The 24,140-nt window shown below is 47.3% G+C and overlaps 1 protein-coding gene across 1 annotated transcript in view; it reads right to left on the bottom strand.

The window, feature by feature from the left end:
* The window catches only part of LOC147673716 (acyl-coenzyme A thioesterase THEM4-like), a 135,349-nt gene extending 112,121 nt beyond the window's left edge, over window positions 1-23,228 (bottom strand). Inside the window, exon 1 of the mRNA XM_086947635.1 lies at window positions 22,767-23,228. Coding sequence (XP_086803761.1) covers window positions 22,767-22,895 — 129 coding nt within the window. The 5' untranslated portion in view covers window positions 22,896-23,228. The remainder of the gene's footprint in view (window positions 1-22,766) is intronic.
* Between the last annotated feature and the right edge of the window lie 912 nt (window positions 23,229-24,140).

Here is a 24,140-nt window from a genome sequence, read left to right as displayed (position 1 = left end):
AGTGTTGACCTCATCCTTGTGTGGTGTCCATCTGTGGGGGGGAAGTTACTCGTCTGTACGATCGCTGGAGACGGCCCTCACTGGAGGCCTCTCCCCCTGTCCTCGGCCGACCCTCCGGGTCCCCGTCTAACATTGGTGGCCAGCGGCGCGATCCGAACCAACGCGTAATCGTACAGAGAGTAACTCACCCCACGACTCAACCACAATTACAACAAAAGAGAGCGGATCCACAGAAAAATTCCAGATGGAGAAACTAGAAGAGTACAACCACAGAGAGCTAAAACAATTTTGCATAGAACTAGGCATTGCTACCACAGGACTGAGCACGAAAGAAGACTTCAAAAAGGCCCTAGAATCTTGGGCAGAGACGGGTACGACCGTACCCCAAAACCAAAACCTCGAGGCGCCAGAAACGAGCACCACTCCGACAGAAGGAAGGAGATCGGGTCTCTCCCCGGAGGAGATCCGAGAACGAGAGAAAAGCAGACTCCATGAATTAGAGCTGGCACGACTTCGGTTGGACGGAGAACTGAAATTGGCGGAACAAAAGATAACATTGGAACACTTGCGGCTCCGAGAGGAGCGGGAAGAGAAGCAAAGACAAAGGGAGTTAGAAGAGAAAAAAATGGCCTACGAACATGAGCGCAATCTAGCAGAAATAGAGCTTCAGAAACAGAATAAAGATCTCAGGGTGCCCGAACACTCCTGGCACTACAGACCCTAAAGTCCACATCCCCAAGGATGTCATCAGAGAATATTATCGGAACGACGATATCCAGCAATGGTTCAAAGCCTACGAGATAGCCATGACCTCCCACCGGATTTCTCGAAGTGACTGGGGAGCCGGGTTATGGGGGAGGTTCGTCAACGAAGGGCGCAACGCCCTGCTACAACTCCCGGACCATCAGATGACCTCCTATGACCACATGAAGGCTGCCCTCCTCACTCGATACGGACTCACGCCCGAGATGTACCGCCAGCGGTTCCGCGACTGCAAACGGATCCCGGGTACAACTTGGGTGGAGTACGTGAACTTTTTCAGCAGAGCATTCGAGGGGTGGATCAAGGGCAGCCAGGTAACCACCTACGAACAACTCTTTAACCTCATTGTGTGGGAGCACCTCTCCAACAATTGCTTCGTCGAGCTCAGACAGCACCTCCTCGACAGTAAACTGACTGAACCTCGGCAACTCGCCGCCGAAGCTGACCGATGGGAAAGCACTCGAGTTGCCCGAAGCGGGCCCAGCGAGCCAAACAGAACCAACCAAGGTCCCCATCGCCCCCGAGGAGGAGGAGGCCAGGGTCGGGGCAGAGACGCCGTCCCGGCAGCTCCCGCCAGCAACACCCCGCCCCCGGCCGGCAGGGGAAACCCCCCGATGCGTCCAGGGTTCCGAGCCAACGTTACTTGCCACCGGTGCCAGCGGACCGGTCACTATGCCAACGACCCTAATTGCCCGAAGAATCAGAATCTTATACCCCGCCAGGTCGCTGCCGCCACCCTGGGAGAAGAGCCAGCCCCAGAGGATTATGAAGAATACGAACAGGAACAGCCCGAGTGGGAACCAGCCGCCATGTCCCTGGTCTGCCTAGGGGAAAGAGACATGATTCCACAGGCTCCCCTACCCGCCAATACGAGAAAATACAGCCAGTGGGTAAACATAAATGGGCGCAAGGCTGAAGCCCTACGCGACACCGGGGCCAGTGTGACGGCAGTCCGCTGTCACCTGGTCACCCCGGAGCAGATCTTGCCAAACGTCCTTTGCCCCGTCCGATCAGCCGACAACTCAGAGAGCCTGTGTCGGATGGCCTGCGTCCCCTTCGAGTGGGGAGGAGTGTCCGGTATGCTGAAGGTGACTGTCCGCGATGATGCCCCAGTGGACTGCCTCCTGGGAAACGACCTCGAAAGTTCCCCCTGGGCAGCCGTTGAAAGAAGGGAGCACCTGGGGATGTTGGGCCTCCCTGAGTGGGCCTGCGTAACGACCCGGTCCATGGTCGCCCGCGCCATCTCCAGTCCCGAAGAACCCAAGTGGCCAGAACCTCCTCCCCCGATCGTCCCGGAGGGAGTCGCCCTAAGCACCAATCCCCCAGAACAAAACGACGAAGGGTCCGTTCAACTCCAGGACCTTCCCGAACTGGCCCAGTGGCGTCAAGAGGGTGGTCCCACCCAGGAACAATTCCGACAAGAACAGAAGACCTGTCCCTCCCTCGGGGGACTCCGGCAGCAAGCCCTCGCCCAGAGCGCAGGAGACACCGCAGGGGCCCACTGGATTTATTGGGACAATGACCTGCTCTACAGCGAACAAAGAATTGCTGAGCTGGGGGCCAGTCGGGTGCTGGTGGTGCCCCTCCGCTTCAGAGACTTCCTTTTGAACTTAGCGCACGATGTCTCCCTTGCTGGACACTTGGGACAAGACAAAACCTACAACCGCCTGGTAACACACTTTTACTGGCCCAAAATGCGAAATGATGTCTCCAACCACTGCCGGGCCTGCCCCACCTGCCAGGCCAGCGGGAAGAGCGGCCGAAAGATCAAAGCACCCTTGCAACCCTTTCCCGTCGTCACCACCCCGTTCGAACGGGTGGGAATAGACATTGTTGGGCCCTTAGACCCCCGAACGGCCCAGGGGCACCGGTTCATCCTAGTCCTGGTGGACCACGCCACCCGGTATCCCGAGGCCATTCCCCTTCGGAGCGTGATAGCACCCGTGGTAGGCCGAGCCTTAATGGGGATCTTCTCTCGAGTGGGCTTCCCCCGGGAGGTCGTCAGCGACAGGGGCACAAACTTTATCTCAAAATACATGAGGTCTCTCTGGCAGCAGTGCAGGGTCACCTACCGGTTCACGACCCCTTATCACCCGCAAGGAAACGGACTGGTCGAGCGGTTTAACCACACTCTCAAGGGGATGATCATGGGACTGGAAGAACCCCTACGCCGCCAATGGGACGTGCTGCTCCCGTGCCTCCTCTTCGCCTATCGAGAAGTTCCCCAGAAATCCCTCGACTTCAGCCCCTTCGAGCTCCTGTACGGACACCCCGTCCGGGGCCCCCTCAGCCTGGTCAAGGAAGGATGGGAGATGGCCCCCCAGAAGACCCCCCCGGTCGTCTATAAATATCTCCTGACCCTCCGCAACCAGACCCGGCGATTCAGGGAACTCGCCAAAGCCAACCTTGAGGCCAGTCAGGAGGACATGAAGAAATGGTACCATCAACATGCCTCCTCCATCGAGTTCGAACCAGGCCAGCAAGTATGGGTGATGTCTCCAGTCGAACCCTGTGCCCTGCAGGACAAATGGACAGGACCCTTCAAGGTGATAGAGCGCAAGGGCCCTGTCACCTACCTAATAGATATGGAGTCCCCCCGGAACCCACTCCGAGTCCTCCACGCCAACAGACTCAAACCCCACTTCGTACGCTCGGAGCTCAGCCTACTAATGGCGACAGATAGTGGGACGGAAGAAGACTCCGAGCCCCTCCCTGACCTTCTGAGGACCCGTGAAAAAGATGGCTCAGTGGAAGGGGTCAGACTCTCCGAGGCCTTGTCCCCGGAACAACGCCAAGACTGTCAGGCTCTCCTACTACAATTTGCGAACCTGTTCTCCCTCACCCCAGGGGTCACCCCCTGGTGCCTTCACGACGTGGACACTGGGGATAGTCCACCTATTCGACACAGGGCGTACCGAGTGCCAGACCGGGTGCGCACCTGCATCCAGGACGAAGTCTCTAAAATGCTGGCCCTAGGAGTGATCGAGCCATCCGACAGCCCCTGGGCCAGCCCAGTCGTACTGGCCCCCAAGGCTGCCGCCACGGGCGTCGCCCCCGAGCTCCGGTTCTGTGTAGACTATCGGGGCCTGAACGCTGTTACCCGAACCGACGCTCACCCCATCCCCCGGGCGGATGAGCTGGTTGACCGCATGGGGGCTGCCCGCTATCTGAGCATCTTCGATCTAACAGCAGGCTACTGGCAGATCGGCCTCACCCCCTGGGCCCAAGAACGATCCGCCTTCTCTACCCCGGATGGCCACTACCACTTCAAAGTGATGCCATTCGGCATGAAAAACGCTCCAGCTACCTTCCAGCGACTCGTGAACCAGGTATTGGCGGGCCTCGAAGAATTCAGCGCCGCCTACCTGGACGATATCGCTGTGTACAGTCGTCACTGGGCAGACCACCTTCACCATCTCCGAGAAGTCCTGCACGCCCTCCAGCAGGCCGGCCTCACCATCAAAGCCAGCAAATGTCAGGTTGGCCAGGGGTCCGTGACCTATCTCGGACACCAAGTGGGGAGCGGTCTGGTGGCCCCCCTTCAGCTCAAGATCGCTGCCATCCAGTCCTGGCAACCTCCGGTCACCCAAACCGAGGTCCGAGCCTTCCTAGGGCTCACCGGATACTACCGGCGGTTTGTAAAGGACTATGGCAGCATTGTGGGGCCCCTCACAGAACTCACCTCCAAGAAAAACCCCAAAACCGTCAACTGGACTCCGGACTGTCAAGTGGCCTTCGAGAAGTTGAAGGCTGCCATGTGCACCGCCCCCATGCTCCAGGCCCCCGACTACAGCCGGGAATTCATCGTCCAGACGGACGCCTCAGATCATGGCGTTGGGGCAGTACTCTCTCAACTAAATGCCGAGGGAGTCGATCAACCAGTGGCCTTCATCAGCCGACGCCTGCTGGCCCGAGAGCAGCGCTGGTGCACCATCGAGCGGGAAGCCTTCGCAGTGGTATGGGCCCTCAAGAAACTCCGGCCCTACCTCTTCAGTACCCATTTCAGGGTACAAACAGACCATAGGCCCCTGCAATGGCTGATGCAGATGCGGGGGGAGAACCCAAAACTGTTGCGATGGTCCATCTCCTTGCAGGGGATGGACTTCACTGTGGAGCATCCCCCTGGCCAAGACCACGCCAACGCGGACGGCCTGTCACGCTTTTTCCGCCTCGGCGAAGAGAGTACCCAAGAAGATGGGTGACTCTCCCTGCCTTCAGCTGGGGGGGACGCATGTTGGACAGGCCTCGTGAAGGGGGCAGCTCCCTCCCTGCATAATAAGGACCGAACACCGGCTCTCCCGTTGTCACCAGAAGAACCACCCCGGCAACCCACAGAAGCAACCCGCAGCCCGTCCCCAACGGGACGCTGCTCCCGAACACCCCGACATCGGCCGGCCCGGGCCGCCCTCACCAGCATTGCCCCGGCCCAGCCGCCATCTTGGACACTGCACCACGAGGCCGCGTGGCCTCAGCTCGACCCCAACCCTGGGCCTGGCCAGGCCCCGACATCGAGGCACCACCATCCACCCAGGAGGTGAAGAGACCACTTGGCAGGTCAATGGGAGAAAGGAGTGTCGATGGCTCTCCCCCGCCAGGTGCCGATCGCCCCCAGCCTCCCCGGGCGCTGGCTCCACCCCCCTGCTGGGTGTCTGGACTCCCTCATCCCGGACCTCCCGACCTCCAAGAGCGAGGGTCCGGACATCAAAGGAGGCCAGACCTATAACTGGGACAGCTCCAGAGCAGGAAGGCAGTTGTATCCTGGAGTCGAGAGACACCTTGAAGAACTCATCCTTGACGGACTGCTGGCGCTGCCACAGCCCTGCCTTGTGAATCATCGTTCCTGCCTGCTGGCGCTGCCGCGGCCCTCTGCAACCTACACCTTCGTCGGGACCTGCTGGCGCTGCCGTGGCCCATCCTTGTGAACCATCGCTCCTGCCTGCTGACGCTGCCGCGGCCCTCTGCAACCTACACCTTCGTCGGGACCTGCTGGCGCTGCCGCGGCCCATCCTTGTGAACCATCGCTCCTGCCTGCTGGCGCTGCCGCGGCCCTCTGCAACCTACACCTTCGTCGGGACCTGCTGGCGCTGCCGCGGCCCATCCTTGAGTGAACCATCGCCTTGCCTGCTGGCGCTGCCGCGGCCCTTCTCCAACGAGACTTATCATCCGAGCCTGCCGGCACTGCCGCGGCCCGACCGTCCAGAACTCCGAGCTCGAGGATTGTGAGCTACCCATCTTGCCACCCCCCGTACCAGACCGGTACCAAGACTGTCCCGCTACCCTTTCCCCTTCAGAGACTAGAATTGAGAGGACCCTCGTGTCCCGGCCTCACTGTATCGCTGATAACCTTGCTTCAAGAATCGTATATAAAAAGTGTTGACCTCATCCTTGTGTGGTGTCTATCTGTGGGGGGGAAGTTACTCGTCTGTACGATCGCTGGAGACGGCCCTCACTGGAGGCCTCTCCCCCTGTCCTCGGCCGACCCTCCGGGTCCCCGTCTAACAGGATTAAATTGTGCTCTACCTTCCCAGGCCTGGAACATTTCAGCTTGAAGGATATTGATTCGGTTGCATTCACTTCTTGGGCACTGGTGAAGAAAACGAACGTTCAGAAATATTTCCCTTCAGTCCATTTCAGTGCAGGGTTTGGATGAAAACAAAGCACAAATAGCCCAGTGTGGCATTAAAATAGTGAAGCCTATTGAAATGCGATATCCAGAAATCTTTACGCTAGAAGCCTTGCCAGTAGATAGAAGCCATCAAAATAGGGCAGGATCCATTGCCAAAAATGCAAACAATCAGTCTTCTGACCGTACTAACACTAATCGCGGCTAGCAAAATCCTACTGTGACCCCAGGAGAAATGCCAACTAATTCCCATTTGTCAGAAAAGGGAAGAGTATGTACAGCTTATAAACCAAAAATTACAGACTGGCCTTTGCTCCCGGGCGCTCTAAATCAGCAGCCCTGGACCATACGCCTATAAAGTTAAGGATACACTTGCTCTATGCTCTTGGAATATAAAGGGGCTCTCAGTAGCGGATGATAAATAAAGAGGCCATCTCAAACCTCAGTAGGAGGGATATTGTTACACTCCAATAGGCCTGGGCACTCAATACATAATCCTGGCCTGATTTTACATCTTATGAATTTCCCTCAAATCAGTATAAACAATATAGAAAATCTAGAATGTCTTCACCTAACTGGACGTCTTTCCAATTATTATGCCACTCTTCAGCCTCCTCGTCTCATAGAGGGGTTGATGTTCTGGTTAGTAAGAGGTTTGAGGCCCAACTGGATCAAGTGGCTGCAGATCGGTCGGGTAGATGGGTGGTGGCTCAAATTTGTATTAATGATGAGAGGCACTCTTTAGTTCCTTCTTATGGATCAACTTTAGCTGACTCCCAGCTATTGTACGAACTGTCTCTTCAGTTGGCAACCATGCTATAAACTTGATAATAGGTAAGGACTTTTAACTTTATTCAGAATTCAGAAGTTGATATATGTAGTGGAACCTTCCGTCAGTGTAAATTTAAGACGAGGAGAAAAGTTTATATTTATTTATAGGATCTATAGGATCAAAGAGGAGCCTGGTTTGGTACAATCCTGGCAAGTTTCTATCCAAAGACGAGGCGCTATACTTTTCTTTACCTCTCGGTATTGCTCTGTGTCGAGGATGGACTTCTTCCTATTCTCTGGGGATATTCCAGTTCCTGCTTCCTCAATTATATTAAATTCTTTATCGGACCATGCTGCCATAAGCTTAGATTCAGGTTTCGCCAATAAGGTCCCCTCGTCTAAACTTCAGTCTTTTAATAGAGCATTATTTACTGATGAATCTTCATTGCACAAATGGAGGCGCAGGCATCTGTAATTTGAGGAAAATCAATGCACTTCCTCTTTAGATAAAATCTGGGAAGCTTTTAAAATAACTATGAGAGGAGAATTTTCCACTTTTCAAAGTTTTTCCAAAGCGTTATCTAAAATGAAGTTTAAAGAAATGTCTTCAGATCTTCAATTTGTGGACGCCGAGCTTTTCTCGGTGCTCAATGATTTACATTTTAAGGAGAGAGAGAGGGCAAAGCATAAGCTGTAGTAGTTGTTGTTGTAGACGCAAATTATCAATGCCAGAGCTTATGAGCAACAATTATATGAGGAAGGAGAAGTGGAAAGCTGCTAGCTTGGTAGGTTAGAGCCCAACAAGCCAACAATGTTGCAGATAAACTATGGGAGCCATTAACCAGCTCCTTGCTGAGGGAAGCCTTGTTAATTGAGGGTCATTTCATCAGCATTTTGCAACTATATATGCACCTGCCCAACCTTTCCATATGAGAGATATGGGCGGTTTTTAGATGCTATTTCCTCCCCAAGATGTTGTGTTAAGTGACCCTAAACCATGTCAATCCTTTAACATTATTAGAGATAGAGACAATGGTAAGAACTTCGTCAAGAGTGAAGGCATCAGCAGAAAATGGGTTTCCTGCAGGATGGTATCAGGTTTCGAATTCTGAAGTGAAAAACCTGTGATGGCCTTTTTTAATACAATATTGACGGGCGACTTCGTGCCCTCCTCTTTTAGTAAAGGCCTGCTTAAGTGCTTTCTTAAGAAAGACAAAGACCCGATGGATATAAAATCATTCCACCCAATTATGCTGCTGAATACAGACTATAAAGTCTTAATGAAACTTTTAGCAGCTAGGCTGGCTGAAGTTATGCCTTTTTTAACTGAGAAAGACCAGTCTGGATTTATCCTTGGACGTCAACTCTACTATAGTACACATTATTTAACGGAAGCAATTGAATATTTTAATCTTACTAAGACTCCTGCAGTGATCTTGTTTATTGACGCTCAGAACACTTTCGACCTTGTGAGCTGGGATTATTTGTTTTTGGTAATGAAGGCTATGGGATCTAGGTTTCAGCAAGTGCACTTCTTTATAGTGCATAGAGCTTACCTTACCCCGGGGAAGATCCAGAGGTATTTCCACGTTCAGGATGCAGCGTTCCCTAGATGCCTGATGCCTGATGTGGAACTGGACCATATGATGTGGGATTGTCCGAAACTAGGGCTGTACTGGCCTGAGGTGGGGGCGCTCCTTACTGAAGTTACTGAACAGCAGGTGGAATATGACATGGCGACGTGTTTGCTGCTCTGGTTTTCTCAACGTCTAAAATAAAAATCACTAGCAAGTTCATTGATTTAGGCCTCATTTTAGCCCAGAGGGAAATAACCTGGCACTGGAAATCGAAAGAAGGCCCGTCTAGTAGGAGATGGGAGATTGAACTTTATAAATGGGCCAGCAGTGAAAGTACATTCAGACTCAGGCACGCCACTCGAACAGCAAATGAAAAAAGCCTAGCAATGGCACGGGCGTCGGAGGAACTAGTGCAAGCTCTGAATAACTGTCAAGAAGGAGAAGAGGACTAGGGAGGGAGGGCACTGAATAGAGTTCCATGGGATAAAGTGGTAGATGAGTGATGATCCTTCGGGTTTCTTATGATTATGGTTAGATGTACACATGAACAGCCCACACCAGAAGCAGTTGGGGGTGAGGGTTGAGGGTGGGTAAGTTGGGGACTTAACGTGGACATATGGGATGACTGAATGCTTCTCACGTCATTTGTTGCCCTTGTGATGTTTAACAGATAAATGTGTTTTCTATAGTTGGGTATAGCACACTGAGTTTAATATATTGGGACACTCCTACGGAAGAGGTTGAGTGGTTGGATAGGGCTACCGAGTTGTGCTAGCACTGACATTCGGCAATTACCTATTAGGGCTGTGATAGGTTGAACGTTAGAACTGGGGAGGGGGAGATATAGAAAAGCAGATGCAAGATTGTCCTGCCGCATAGATGCATTGGTTTTCTACTTTTATGTTTCTGATATTTTCTTAGCTATCGCCGCCCGGCCTCTGGGATGTGGGCTAAATGGCTGTAGGATGCTTAATTAACGACCTGTGGACAACGACTATTAAGGACAGAAATGTCGGCACAAGTGTTTGTGTATTTTAAGATTCTGCAATAAAAACACACTTAAAAAAATGAAGGCTATGGGATTTCTATTCCAGTTCACAAGGTCAATTGTAACATTGTATCAGGGCTTGTCTGCTGTAATATCTCTAAGAGTAAGGTTCTGGATTATTTCCAGAAGTCCAGGGACACCAGGCAGTGCTGCCTTCTTTCTCCAACTCTTTTTGTCCTTTTTACTGAGCTCTTGGCTTGTTGTATACGCAAGAACCTGGGAGCGAGAGTGGCGGCTCCGGGCATATTGCAACTTAAATTATATGTGGAAGATCTTGTGTTATATTTGGCACTGGAGAGCAGGGTGCTCCAAGAATTGTTTGTTATTTTTCCCAAATGTCAAGGTTTACGAGGTATTGTGTCAACATCTCCAAAACACAGATCCTTCTTTTCAACACTGATGCTTTTGCCCTACTCTCGGATTTGCAGAATATATATCAGCAAAAACCAGAGAAGTATTTGGGCATAAATGTTTCTGAAAAGTATGAAGATCAATATGATTTAAATTACTCTGCCTTGCTCGGTAAGGTTCAGAATGTGTTGGAATTGTGGGGTAAGATGCCAATTTCAATATTTGGCAGAGTAGCTTTAGTTGAAATGCATATCTTGCCCTTGTTACATTTTTTATTACATCAATTCCTTGTGTGCTTCATAATAAACTTCAACAATGGCTGAACAGACAGATTAGTGGTTTTAAATGGAAAAAAAGAAGTCCACGAATGAGTATGATGAGGCTGACTCTACTGATGGATTAAGGAAGGTTAACTCACCCAGATTTCAAAATGTATTATTTGGGCAGCTCACCCACATTTCAGAATTTATTATTCAGCTACCTATTTGCTAAATTGCACCAGGTATGTTGATTTAGCTTAGTGCAAAACTTTTGATAATTCTTTCCTCCGCATTAAGTGTGAAGTTATTTTAATTTGTTTGCATCCCAATTTTCCCCAGGAAAAAAATCCAAAAAGGTCAGGTATCGTATGCTTTTGGTCTTTAGAACTAGCTGAAGCAACTTTTTCGCTGGCTACAAGTTCCTAATATCCATGCTGAGACTCCTGTTAAATGTTTATGCTCCGATGAATTGCTTTATTTTATTTATTTATTTTCGGTTCTTATATAGCGCAGGAATTCGATCTCCGAGGAGATATCTCCGCGCTTTGTTTTCCGAAAGCAGGGCTAGAACAGTAATATCTGTATGGCATTGCTAGGGTTACTGAGTAGAGAATAGATACGTCTTCAGACATTTCCTAAATGCGGAGAGGTTGGAATTTAGTCTAAGAGTGAGGGGTAATGAGTTCCAGAGAGTGGGGCCTTTGTATGAAAGGGCTCGACCTCCCTGTCTTTCTCTTTTGATCCTGGGGATCTGGAGCAAAGCTTGGTTTTCTGAGCGTAGGGTTCTACCTGGTTGATAAGGTTTGAAGATTTCAGTTAAATATCTAGGGCCAGTTCCAAACAAGCATTTATGGATGGTACAGCATATCTTGAATTTTACTCTCTGGCGAATGGGAAGCCAGTGTAGCTTGTTTAGTAAGGGACGAGAAGGAGATCTGGCAGGGGCATTGAGAATCAACCTAGCAGCCGTCGCTTGGGGTCGCTTCTACATTGGAGAAGCGTAACCTGGGGAAAGTTGGGATTGGATGGGCAATGGAGTTTTGATTCCTTTGGGAGCTGCTCAACTCCTTTTTCCGATATTCTTGGGGCAGAATAAGCTGGAATATTATCAGACTGTGTCCATTTTAAGGAAATACCAGCAATTGCAAATCGCAATAACCCGGGGCAGTGTGGCTCTTTTTTATCATACGTAAAACTACACTAAGCAGAGCCAATTGGTAAAATGGCTGAATTCAGAGGGAGACAACTTTCAGGCCCAGTTTCGAAGTATGCAAACCAAATGATCACAAGATAATAGGGTGAACCTAGCCCAGGACCAATGGCTGGAAGCCTCATATCTCAGTTCAAAAGTCTTACGAACCCTAATTTTCGTAAAATGCAGCTGTATACCCAATGGAAGGTATATAATACACCACAGCACTGTTACAAAAATGGATCATCAACATATCTGACCAAAGTCCTAGATGCTCTGAATCGTGTAGAGGAGTCCAAATTGTCTGCTAATGTAACAGACAGAAAACGTTTTGGGAAGATGTGCTGAGATGGTTGTGGGTTTATTTGGGGATATCATACTCAGTTGATGTGAATGCCGAATTGATAGGTTGCTCAAAGCATCCAGGCATTGTAATAACCGCTGGCGGTTTATTGCAATGTTATTGGCTAGATCGAGAATTACAGCACTTTGTAAGTCTGCTTAACCACCTAGACTGCAAATGTGGCAAGAGAAAATTAATACATGGCACTTTAAGGAGCTGCTTTATTCAAAGCAAGTTGGGAAAGGCAGACGCTTTGCTAAAATATGTAAATACTGTGCTCCATTTTTCGAGACTTGAAGTAAGATGGGAGTACAGGGGTTGGGATAGGACCAGCTTTAGCTGTTCCTTGCAAAGCTTGCAATGTGTTATTAAAAGTTTGTAGTTGAGGATCATTGGATGGTATGCACACATATTTGCTACCCTGCACTTGGCACTTTAGATTGGCATACATGACACTTTAGAAAAAAAACTTTTACTTTACACTTGGAAATTCTATAACTGGCATTTTTGAATAGGCAGAATTGTGGCTATTTATAAGGTTAGACTAGTTCTCTTACTGATACAATCAAAGCACTGGGAATTGCCCTGATTATCATTCTGAATTATATTTGCACTTTATTCTGCTTGCACTTTACACTTTAAATTCTGAAAACTGTATTGATGTCGCTACGGAAAATGTTTCTAGGCCGTCTATGTATTAAGATGTATTGTAGCTTTCTTATTCTTTGTGAACGCTTTTTTTTGGTGCACTGCTGATATTTGAATCTGTATCCATCTGCGAATCCATCAGAAACAGAAATAAAGAATCTTTTCTAAAAAAAAAAAAAAACTACACGTAGTCATGTGAACCAGAAACAGGAGGCAGGCATCAAATGGTTAAGGCAAGAAAATGCCAACTTTAAAAAAGTGCCCCTTTATGAGTTGTGACTCAACATCCGACTTTACCATGAAACAGTTTTAAACTGTGGTTTCTTAAGACACCAAACATGACTTTCCTACCTGTTCTGCCCATTCCAAATCAAACGTTATCACATATTAATGTAAAAAGGTAACCAAATGTTATCCTATGGAAGAGGTAGGCCTTGAAGTAGTGAAAAATATATTTTAGAGATTTTCATTTAAGAGTTTTTCACTACCAGGACATGTAAAAATTAAAAGTACATGGCCAACTTTTTAAATACATTGCACCATGTCCTATGGGTTGCTTGAGGTCTACCCTTGGGGTGACTTAAATGTTTTTAAAAGGAAAGTTATGTGGCCAAAACTGAACACACAGACTGCAATGGCAGGTCTGAGACATGTTTAAGGCCTATTTAAGTGGGTGGCTCATTCAGTGATGTCGGCCCACTAGTAGCATTTAATTCACATGCCCTGGGTACATGAAGTACCACTAATTTCGCTATGCCTGAAGTAGAGAGCACAAGCACTATAGCACTAAATAATAGTGATAAAGTGTGCAGATCAGCAAACCTAGGAGGAGTAAAGCACAAACATTAGGGGACGACCGCCGTAAAGCTGACAGTCTAACAGATCTCTATTGCATATTTTCATCAAATAAGCTCCTTTGAGGTAGTTCCAACAACTGTCCTCACTCATGCCATGCTGGGGTGCCTATTGAACACTCCGAATTCTTGTCTACAGAAGATAATCCTCCTTGGCATCAGTAGCAATTAGAACCAATCAAGCAGACAGGTGGTTCATGGAGAACCAAGACAACCTAATTCCCTAGTTGGAGCAGTGCTTGGAGCAGGAGGAAGAGCTTTCTCCTACATCGCGAACAAAACCTGGAACGAGCTCCCACTCGACATCAGGCTCGCTGCCTCCCAGAGCATCTTCAGAAAGTCACTCAAAACCTAGCTTTTCGGCTGAATGGAGCTGCTCAACCTCACACCCCCCCCCCCCCCAACCGCCTCCCACCCCCCCGCCAGCGTCTTGAAACCCATGCGGATGAGTAGGGCGCTTACGATTCCCTGACTGATTGATTGAGGTGTCTCTGACAAGTCGATCGCAAACCTATCAGTGACTCACAGAAACCTTCAGAGTATCTCCCAGCCTTATGTTAAGTTTTTTACTAGGAACTGCAATAAATAAGTGTTGCATTTTTCTTTTAAAGTTAAGGAAAGGTTATGGTTATGCTCACTTACTTCATTATGAGACTGCAGATAGCCAAGCCTGAGAATGAGCAGTGCGCCACTCAGATTTATAACCCATATGGGTCACAGAGGTTTAGAACTGAAGAACTACGGTATTTAACTCTTATGTAAAAGTCATAATCAATTCACTATTGGAGCACGACAAAAAAAGTATGCATGAATGCTTTTAAATTTCTCCCTTTTCAAAACAGCAGGCATCTTGTTCCCAGTGGCTGGTAGACACATTGCCATATTTATAACTGAAAAATAAATTCATTTTCTTTTAAATGGGAGAAATTTAAAGTGAAGAAATAGGTTTCTATGAAACATTGTCTAATGTAAGCCAATTAAGTCCTTTAATGTTTTAAGAAGCATATTTCTTCACTTTAATTCCTCACATTTAAACAAATGACTATTTTCCTGTTATAAGCATGGCACCATGTCTACAGGCCACTGGAAGTAATAAGCCTGCTGAAGACACTTTGACATGGGAGAAAATTACAATGATGAGTTTTATGTAAAGCATATAAGCATAAAGTCATCTCTTCAGTTGAATTTTCTCTCATTTCAAAGTGTCACTTTTACACACAGCAGGCATCTTGCTTCCAGTGGCTGCTAGACACACTGCCATACTTATAAATGAAAAATACAACCAAATTTAAAGTGCAGAAAAATGTTCCTTATTACAAACATTTTCTGCAGAACATTTTTTTGCCCTTTAAGTTTCTCCCATTAAAAAAAACAATGGTTGTATTTTGACGTTATACATGTAACGGTGCCACATATGGTGAAAGGTATGTCCTGTGCCAGTACATATGGCATAGGCTCTATCATCCATACACATATATCCCACTCATTCACACACATGTTCATAACTCCCCACAGACCATGCACTCACTGACGCACATGATAGTCCTATCATAATACCCCTAGTCACAGTATTTTGTTCAAATGATAGTAGCAGGCTCCATGGACATTAGGTTTAAAGTCAATGAAGCTGGCTAAGGCGGTGCCTGGTAACAATGCGTGAGTTACTTGGCCTGCAGTAGCTCACAACGATTTTCACTGATCATAAGTAGATCTCACTACAGAAAAGGTTGGAGACGCCTGGCCTAGAGGAATTTCCCTCTAAGAGCATTGGAAATTGACATGCCCTAACCAATGGTCGTCCTGGATTGCACAACTCGAGGATGCTGCTGAGGCATTAGGGGCATCCTCATTTACCATCCGCATTAGTGCAATATAGAATTCCCACCTCGACAAGGAAATAAGAAATGCGAAAGCTGAAGACAAATTTGAATAAAGTCTTGAGCACAATGCTGTAATACAGGAGGCACTCAGTGCATCAGAATTAACATCAAATCTCTACAATCAGAATACCAGAGAAGGATTAAGGTTAAAAAAGAAGGTAGATACAGAAATCAAATGGGTAAAACTGCATGAAACAATAAGAATAAATGACTCTAAGACGTTTTGGTGCTTGATCAATGCATGACAGCGGAAAAGCTCTCCCAAGAAACAGCAAATATCACCCAAGCCAGCTGGGCAAAATATATTGAGAAACTTTCCATTGAATGTGTCCCAACGAGTTCAACATCAGCTCCGCCTTGCCTTGAAGAAAAGGACAGCAATACCATCCAAGTAACTATCAAGCCTGTAGAAGGCAATTTGTCTCTTTAGGTCTAGTAGTGCCTCTGGCCCTAATAGCTTGCCGACCTCCATCATTAAACAAGCACCCAATATGTGGGCAAAAATTAATTCCATTCATTCAAACAGGCTTTCAAAAGAGTTGTAACACTGAGGACAACTTTATGTCTAACACATTTTATAGATGAGACCATGATGAAAAAAGACAGATTATTATATGTGGCATTTATTGACGTTGCCTCTGCCTTCGACAACGTGTCTAGAGAAACATAAAGGGCCAAATTAAAAGCATTCGTTATTCCACCTTCTCTGCTCAGTGCCATAAATGCACTGTATACGGACACTTGGGTCAAAATCAAGGTCAGTTTAAGCTGGGCCACATCCAGTAAAAATCCATTCCAATAAATGGCAAGAACCAGGGTGCATTCTCGTCCCATTGCTATTTAACCTGTACCTGGCTGGCTTGAAAGACCGTTTGAACTAGGTAAGAGTCTTCCCTCCCAAACTAGCTGGTCGAAAAATCCAAGCGCTGCAATGTGCGGATGAAACAGTGCTTGGGCAAGAAACAAATGGCCAATTTCTGTCAGTTAAACAACTTGTCTATCAATGTAACCAAGACGAAGGCTATGATAATTGGACGTAAACTGATAAGGATTGGGTCTTGGTGAATCCAAAAGAACTCAATCAGGAAAGTAGCATCTTATAAATATAGAGGATTATAGCAGGCTAGATGAAAGAGTGTAAATCGCTCCATATATTAAGGCCCAACAATCGTCCGCCAATTCCCTGCATTGGGCATTTTGTAAACTGCATAGATCTCTGTAGTGTTCCGAGTTAATGAAAGTCGTAACCGACAAGTTAATGCCGACAACACCATACGGCACACTAGTCTTTGAGTAGGCTGGCAAATTAGCTAGACAGAGTTCAAATTAATTATTTTAGTAAAATCTTGTCCCTACGGAATTGTACTACACGTGCCCAATTTTGTCTAGAATTTAATCTGGCAAGACAACACCTCCTATTGAATGCTAAGTTCCTGTCATACTCCTTAAAACTGAAAAGAAACTTTTCCCTGGGACACTAAAGCACCTCCTTTTGTCTGTCACTGCACAGGAGGATTCAGCATAGCAACGGTATTTGAAAACCTTATTGAACAACCTACAAGCATGAGCTATAGGGTATGCGCAGCTTCCAATGAAGTGTCTGTGAAACTTTTGTCAAAGCAAGAAAGAATTATCTCAGAAAACCTTGATAAGAAAGCTTTGAAGGAGAAATTCCATGGTAGCTGGGCCATTAATTTGTAAGTCCTGGGGGCCGTACAGGTTTATCTATCACAGCAAACAAGGAGATGATGGACGGAGCGCCGACCTTTTCAGACACTCACCCCCAGTCACAGATCTGAGTTGACTCCATCATCGTTCTTTAGCTCACTTCGCCACCTCAGTTCAGCCCCAGCTATATGCAAATCAGTCTTGACCATGTGCCTCATGGGAAAAGTCCAGCCGAACTGCCAAGCCAGGTCTTCCCTGAACCGGAAACAAGCATCCTGGGACCGGTTTCGGGTTAACACCCCTCATCAGCCAGGCTAGCTATAATCCAGTGGCAAAGTGAGCAAGGGACCCACGTCTTGTCATACCCTGCCAACTCAGGGCGAACAAACCAAACACAAGGAGAAGATGCATGGAGCGCTGAAACTTTTCAGACACTCACGCCCAGTCACAGATCTGAGTAGAATCCATCATCATTCTTTAGCTCACTTCGCCACCTCAGTTCAGACCCAGCAAAATGATATTCAGTCTTGACCCTGTGCCTCATAGGAATAGTCCACACCGCACTGCCAAGCCAGGTCTTCCATGAACCGGAAACAAGCATCCTGGGACCGATTTCGGAGTAACACTCCTTATCAGCCAGGCTAGCTTGAGTCCAGTGGCAAAGTGATCCAGGGACCCACGTCTGGGCATAACCTGCCAACTTAGGGCAAACAAAGAAAACACAAGGAGATGATGGACAGAGCACTGAAACTTTCCAGGCACTCACCCCCAGTCACTGATCTGGGTTGTATGCATCATCGTTCTTTAGCTCACTTCGGCACCTCAGTTCAGACCCAGCTATATGCAAATCAGTCTTGACCCTGTGCCTCATGGGAACAGTCCAGGCCAAACTGCCAAGCCAGGTCTTCCCTGAACCGGAAACAAGCATCCTGGGACCGGTTTCGGGTTAACACCCCTCATCAGCTAGGCTAGCTTGAGTCAAATGGCAAAATGAGCAGGGGACCCACGTCTGGGCATACCCTGCCAACTTAGGGTGAACAAAGCAAACACTATCTATCACAGCCCCTTGTAAGGGGCTTAAAGGAGCAACTGATGATGCTAAGATTTGGGTTGATCCCTTGAAAGCTTACTGGTGTGGTAGGAGGGGGAGTGATAGGGAAAAATTGTGCACATTGTGTCCAACAAGGGTAGTCTCTCACACATGTTGTCTGTGTTTGTCAATTGGTATTTCCTTATAGAAAATTCTGGCTTTGTCCCACTTTTAAAACCTTGAACACCTGCATGTGTATGGAGGCAGTTGAATGCTGCTTAAAGGGGGAATGCACCCAGTTGCCTGCAGGCTTCCTGCAATTCCTAAAAATTGCAATATCCACTCTTCAGGCTGCACTGAAAGCCTGAGGTCTCTCAGGTGCCAATACCGCTTCTGCCACTTCAGTGCCTTGTGGCATGTGGGTTATAGGGAATGACCATTGACTTCTCTCTTTGTGGTAGTAGCTAGATGCCCCATTTAAGTCGCTAGATGACGCAGGGATGACTGAGCGACTATATCTTAAAGAGACGTGAAGCATCAAAAAATGACAAGGGGTTGGGGGGGTACTAGGATTGATGAAAACTCTCTCCTAGTGAGGAGGTAGTCAGGCTCCCCCGTCAGCAGCTAGGGGCTGCAGAGATTATGTTTACTGTGCCGTACATAGCAAAGAAGCTCCTGGTAAACAGTCCATAATATCCTCCCACGGTGATAGCACCCAAGTACCCCCTTTTCCCACTATGGCATATAGGGACATTAGTTAGCATTTTATTAAGCACGTTAATTGGCAGCACATCTAGCACACATTCTGCCCGAAACCTACCGAACACAGAGAAGTCTCTTTCATGAGACTTGTGGCTGCTAAGCTCCACATTATATATCCATCTATGGGATCTTTGGATGGCACTAACGGCGGCACCTTAAATTGTGCCAGGAAGCACTTTTAACTTGCACTCCAATCAGCACTTTTATTGACAGTCCACACAGCAGCTATTCCCCTCGTACTCCAGAGAGTGCAGAGATTTTCCTTAAGAGACTGGTGCTACATGTATTGCACTTTAAAATCTCTGCACTAGTTGTTAAATGCTTTTCACCCTTTCGGTTGCTTTTAGATATGGTCCTATTTGAGCACGGCACAAGTCCTTAAAAAATAAGTGGGGAGGGTGGGGCCTAACCAAGTTAGGCAGTATATGCAAGTGACATCATGGCGTGTGACATCACAGTACATTACATCACGAAACATGACAACGCACATAACATGAAAGTAAGTGGCATCACAACCCATGACTTCACCAGAAGTGACATCAGACCCTAAGACCTCACACATATGTTTTAGCAGGCCTAACATGAGTACATTTGAGCACATTACAATATTTAACAAATGGAAATTTGTGTTGAGGTTGTGCCAAAATCTGGGCCTCAACTTACACATTGTTTTAAAACCCTGTACCACATAAATTGGCAACAATTAGATACATGGCAGTAAACCTGTTCTCCTTAATTAGTTACTAAGTCTGCATTTGATGGGGTTAAGGCACCTGCTGCAGAGGTCTTTGTGTGCCAACTAAGGGGCCTATTAGGATGGCGGACGGACCTGCTTCCGTCCGCCACCCCCGAGGTGGAGGGACCGTCCGCATGGACAGCGGCCGTCCCTCCAGTGCAATTAGGATGTGACCGCCACCCTGGCGGTCACATCCTGTATCTTTAACCTTACGGCAGGTGCTGCTTGAAGCAGCACCCGCCGCAAGGTTAAAAATGCATGTAAATGCTGGGGGGTACCATAGGTACCCCCCATGTGCACCCCCACCCCCGACACCCTGGGGGCCTGCAATGGGCCCCCAAACACCAAAGAACACATGCTTTTCCATGGCGGAAATGCTGCAGTGGAAAAGCATGTTGCAATGCAGATCGTAATTTGGCTGACGGTGTCTTGCAGACACCTCCACCAAATAGCCCTCCACACCCCGCGGATCAGCGGCGGACGGACCTGCCGTCCGCCGCTGGTCCCACCGCAATCCCACCGTCATCCTAATCTGGCGGTGGGTGTTTTCTGTGGCCGCGGCAGTGAATCTGCATCCTCCTGGCCGGCGGTGGATTTCGCCGGCCCAGAGGATGCGGATTCACTGCCATCCTAATCGGCCCCTAAATCTGACGGAATAAACAACAGTAATAATACTCTAGAGGTTAACTTATTTGCTGGATAGATCTGTGTTTTGTCTAGTCTCACTTTTGAATCAAAGTAACATAGATGGTTATTATATCTTCAGCAAAGCACATTATGTAGCTAGTAGATTTTTATTTTATGTAAATGGATAAGTGGGTTACTGCTTTTAAAACAGATCCTTTTGTTACTTAAAGTTTATAAATTGTAATCCTTCTAATATGGCACAATGAGCTATAAAGGACATATGGATCCTTCATCTTGCAACCCTCACTGTCTTATGTAATATATCCTGTACATTGATTTACACACACATGAATTGTTGTCAATGTATAATCTGTACATATGATCTTAAGTGCTCTGACACCCTGCACTGGTATAAGTAGTGCTAAAGCAATTAAAACAAAATAGTGGTATTTAAATTGTTATTTGTGTAAATACTGGGCCAGTGCAACACATCTGACATTCTTACAGTACATGCATGTCTTATATACAGGGGCTAAACAAAGTGAAAATCATGCCTCTTTTAAGAACATGTGAAGTGACAGGCTGTACGCCTTTGTTTCCCCTCCATTTCATTTAGGTGTGAGGTTCCCCATAGCTCCAAGCCAGACTACTCAAACAAAAGGAGGCTTGATAGGCCCTTAATTTAGCCCTCTGTTATGGGCCCTGCAGAATCTGATAACCCTTCCCCGTCTACACATCGTTGCTCCGGAGGAAAGCCGCAAACATTCAGGCGCTGCAAAATGTGTGCAAAAGAACTGGAATGGCATGGTGAGCAAAAGAACGATGGATTCAGGCCCAGATCTCTGTACTGGGGTGAATGTATGACATTGCTCTGCATTCGGTCCATCAATTGTTGTTTTTGCAGTTGTCGCCCCGAGTGGGACGGGTATGCCCTGACGTGGGTCCCGTGCTCTCCATGCCACTGGAGTCAAGCTATACTGGCTAAAGAGGGGTGAAACTCCGAAACCGGTCCTAGGATGCTTCTTTCCAGTCCAGGGAGGACCTGCCTGGCAGTTCGGACTGGACCGTTCCCATTGGCCACATGGTCAAGAATGATTTGCATATGGCTGAGTTCAAACTGGAATGGCATGGTGAGCAACAAAAATGATGGATTCAGGCCCAGATCTCTGTACTGGGTTCAATGTATGACATTGTTCTTCATTCTGTCCCTCAATTGTTGTTTTTGCAGCTGCTAAATGTGTGCCTTTTTCTGCAAATCCCACCCGAACATGTTTAGCATATTTCTGTGGGGCCCAACCTCTTGGCAAGGCAGACGGCTTCCACCCACTGAAAAGACTAGGTAGTGAGTGGGTAGACGCCGTCCATCCATGTGTACCCTCGACTTGTGCCCAGCATTTGAGCCTGATAGCTGGGCCGCCTAGGTCCACAAAGTATACCCTTGGGGGGCCAGCCGCACATGCAATTTTTCACAACACCTGGAAACTGCAGCTTCTCTGTGCAGGGTTCATTCTTTTCGCTAGGTGAAGGCTACCACCAGGTGGTGCTTCCCCTTCAAAAGCGTCTCTATCGGCAGCCTCCAAGTCAGCCTTAAAGTAAACAGGCGTGCAGTTAACAAATGTTGAGATGTATAGCAACACAGGACCAATTTTATCTGCTAGTCTAAAGTTTCCAATGAATGATCAGCCAGTGCAGCATTTGAGCAAAGGATCTCTAAGTAGCCCTAAGCCATCTTAAGCCATGATGCGTTTGTGTGTCAATCGTAAAGGTTTACATTAATACATGTTCAACCATATGTATACTGTAAAGTTTTTACAAATGTGTCGGCATATCATAACTTTAGCTGCCTGCGTTTTTACTAGTAATTATTTTTTAAATGTCACAGTTTTATGTTCCCGCTTTTAACATCAACCCCGCAGCTGGTCAATCATGCTTGCTTGTAAAGTTTTTATGAATGCTTAGTTGTATCTACATTTTAGCTGTGGCATTTGAATAGTAATGCTTTCTACAGTTGAGCAGTATTATATTTTACAGTTGTTAATCACCAACCACACTGCAAGGCTTAGAAGATCTGTGAGGGCAAGTGTCGGACTAATTGGCTACTGTAAAAATTAAAGTATGTAATGCATTATTGGTATTCTAGCAGTGGTTGGTTAATATTCTAATGATTTTGTGATAATTGCTCAATAAAATCTAAATCTACATGCAATCTAAGAATGGCAGATGTATCTGAATACAAGAGTAATCATACCAATAACCATGTACCTAGCACCTACAATAATTCTATATTAATGCCCAAATGTGTAATTGTGTGTACCCTTCGCACAGTGAACATTTAAGAAAAAGAACAGGAATTTTGTAGAGATAAACCTGTAGTATGCAAGACACTTCTTAGTGCCAGATCGTAATTAATTAGCCTGACAAGTCTATATTTAAAAAAAAAAAAAGTAATCTGTGTCCTGCAGGTAGCCCACTATATCATTTAAGGATGAATCAACCCAGAGACTAACGCCCACGGATCTCTCATGCAAATGCAATTTCTAGCATTGAAAAGAAGGTACTATAACCAGGCGAGGAGTAGGTAGGTAGCAGAGATATGCAGATCGCTGAAGCAGAAAGCTGGGCATACTCACTCACCATCAGTACGCGTGGTTGGCAGCTGCAGGGTGCCTTCGTCCTTTCCACAAGAGGGACGGCTGTGGCTCTGTGAAGGCGAAGGGTGACCCGGCACAGCCCCGGGAGCAGTCGAGCAGAATTTCGCAACATGACTAAAAGTACAGCTTTTCCGAATATGAGGCGGCTCTCCTCAAACAAGGTGTGACTGGCTGCTCACTGCGTGCTTGGATGTCATTTGCTTAGAGAAGGGATGGGAGGTGAATGAAAGTAATGGAATGCAAACAGACTCTTTATAGGAACAGACTGTAAACGATACTAGTCAGTTTGCATAGATATATCACGTAATGCCAAAGAAAATACGAGTTTTGAAATGAAGGATTTGGCTGCAGGTGTCCTGGGTGCTGTCATAAGCAGTTCCTTTCAATGACAGCCACACAAAACATAGATAGTGTGTCCTGAAGCTGCAGCGGCGAGAGACGGCTCACAGCACGTGACGAGCTGCCGGCAGGACAGAGCTGACCTCTTGTAGGGGACGTAAGGTGGTTTAAAAGGGTGGCGCTCGTGCGTCGATGAAGAAAAGCACACGACATAAAGAACGTGGATCTCGCGCATCGATGAAGAAAAACACATGACATAAAAACAATCACCTTTTAAAAATACATCAAAGTTTAAAGACAACAGAGCTACGACAGTAATTAATGTAGTCAGTAGAGGGTAAACAGAAAACTGAAAAACCCTCTGAAAAATATTTGCAAACTTTCGATAATGCTATATTAGATCGCGCACAGAGAAGTCCAAGATGGCCGCCTGATTTTCAATGGCTGCCGAACGGAATCTCCGGGTTGGTGAAATGCTAGTTAATAAGTATAGAGGGGAGCTATTTGGTAGGGGTTCTGTTTTCAAATCCCTTTGAACTTGGAAGGGGGCTCGCTTGAGCTGAACATATTTGCTGAAGGAGCTGGGCGAGCTAACACATCAAAGCGGAAGAGTTGTTCCAAGGGTCTGGATTAGTTCCAAGAGTCTGTGCAAATATTTTACAGAGAGGCTGTGATCTTAATACATAGTACCAATATCGGCAACACTCCCCATCCCTCCCACAGCAATACTTCAGAGAAATAATCAGACACAACACATTTTTAGTGGAGAAAATTGCTGCAGGTTTATTTGTATAACAAATATGCCAACATGGTGGGCTATCTTACGGGCTATCCCAGGGCAGGCAGCCCTTCGCCGCCTGCCCACCTGATGAGCCAACCTACCCGGTGGCCCTTGCCAACCAGTGTTTGTCGATTTGGGGGAGGGGATAGCTCCTCCCACTGGCGGACTGCCAGTCCACCCCTTACTCACGCCCTCCCAGCTCAGGGGGGCAGAGCATTGCAGGCAACCCCCGGTTGC

The sequence above is a fragment of the Lissotriton vulgaris genome, chromosome 12 (assembly GCF_964263255.1).
Source record: "Lissotriton vulgaris chromosome 12, aLisVul1.2, whole genome shotgun sequence".
Taxonomy (NCBI): domain Eukaryota; kingdom Metazoa; phylum Chordata; class Amphibia; order Caudata; family Salamandridae; genus Lissotriton; species Lissotriton vulgaris.
Note: the sequence above shows the minus strand (reverse complement) of the source record. Positions and strands in the feature narration are given on the sequence as shown.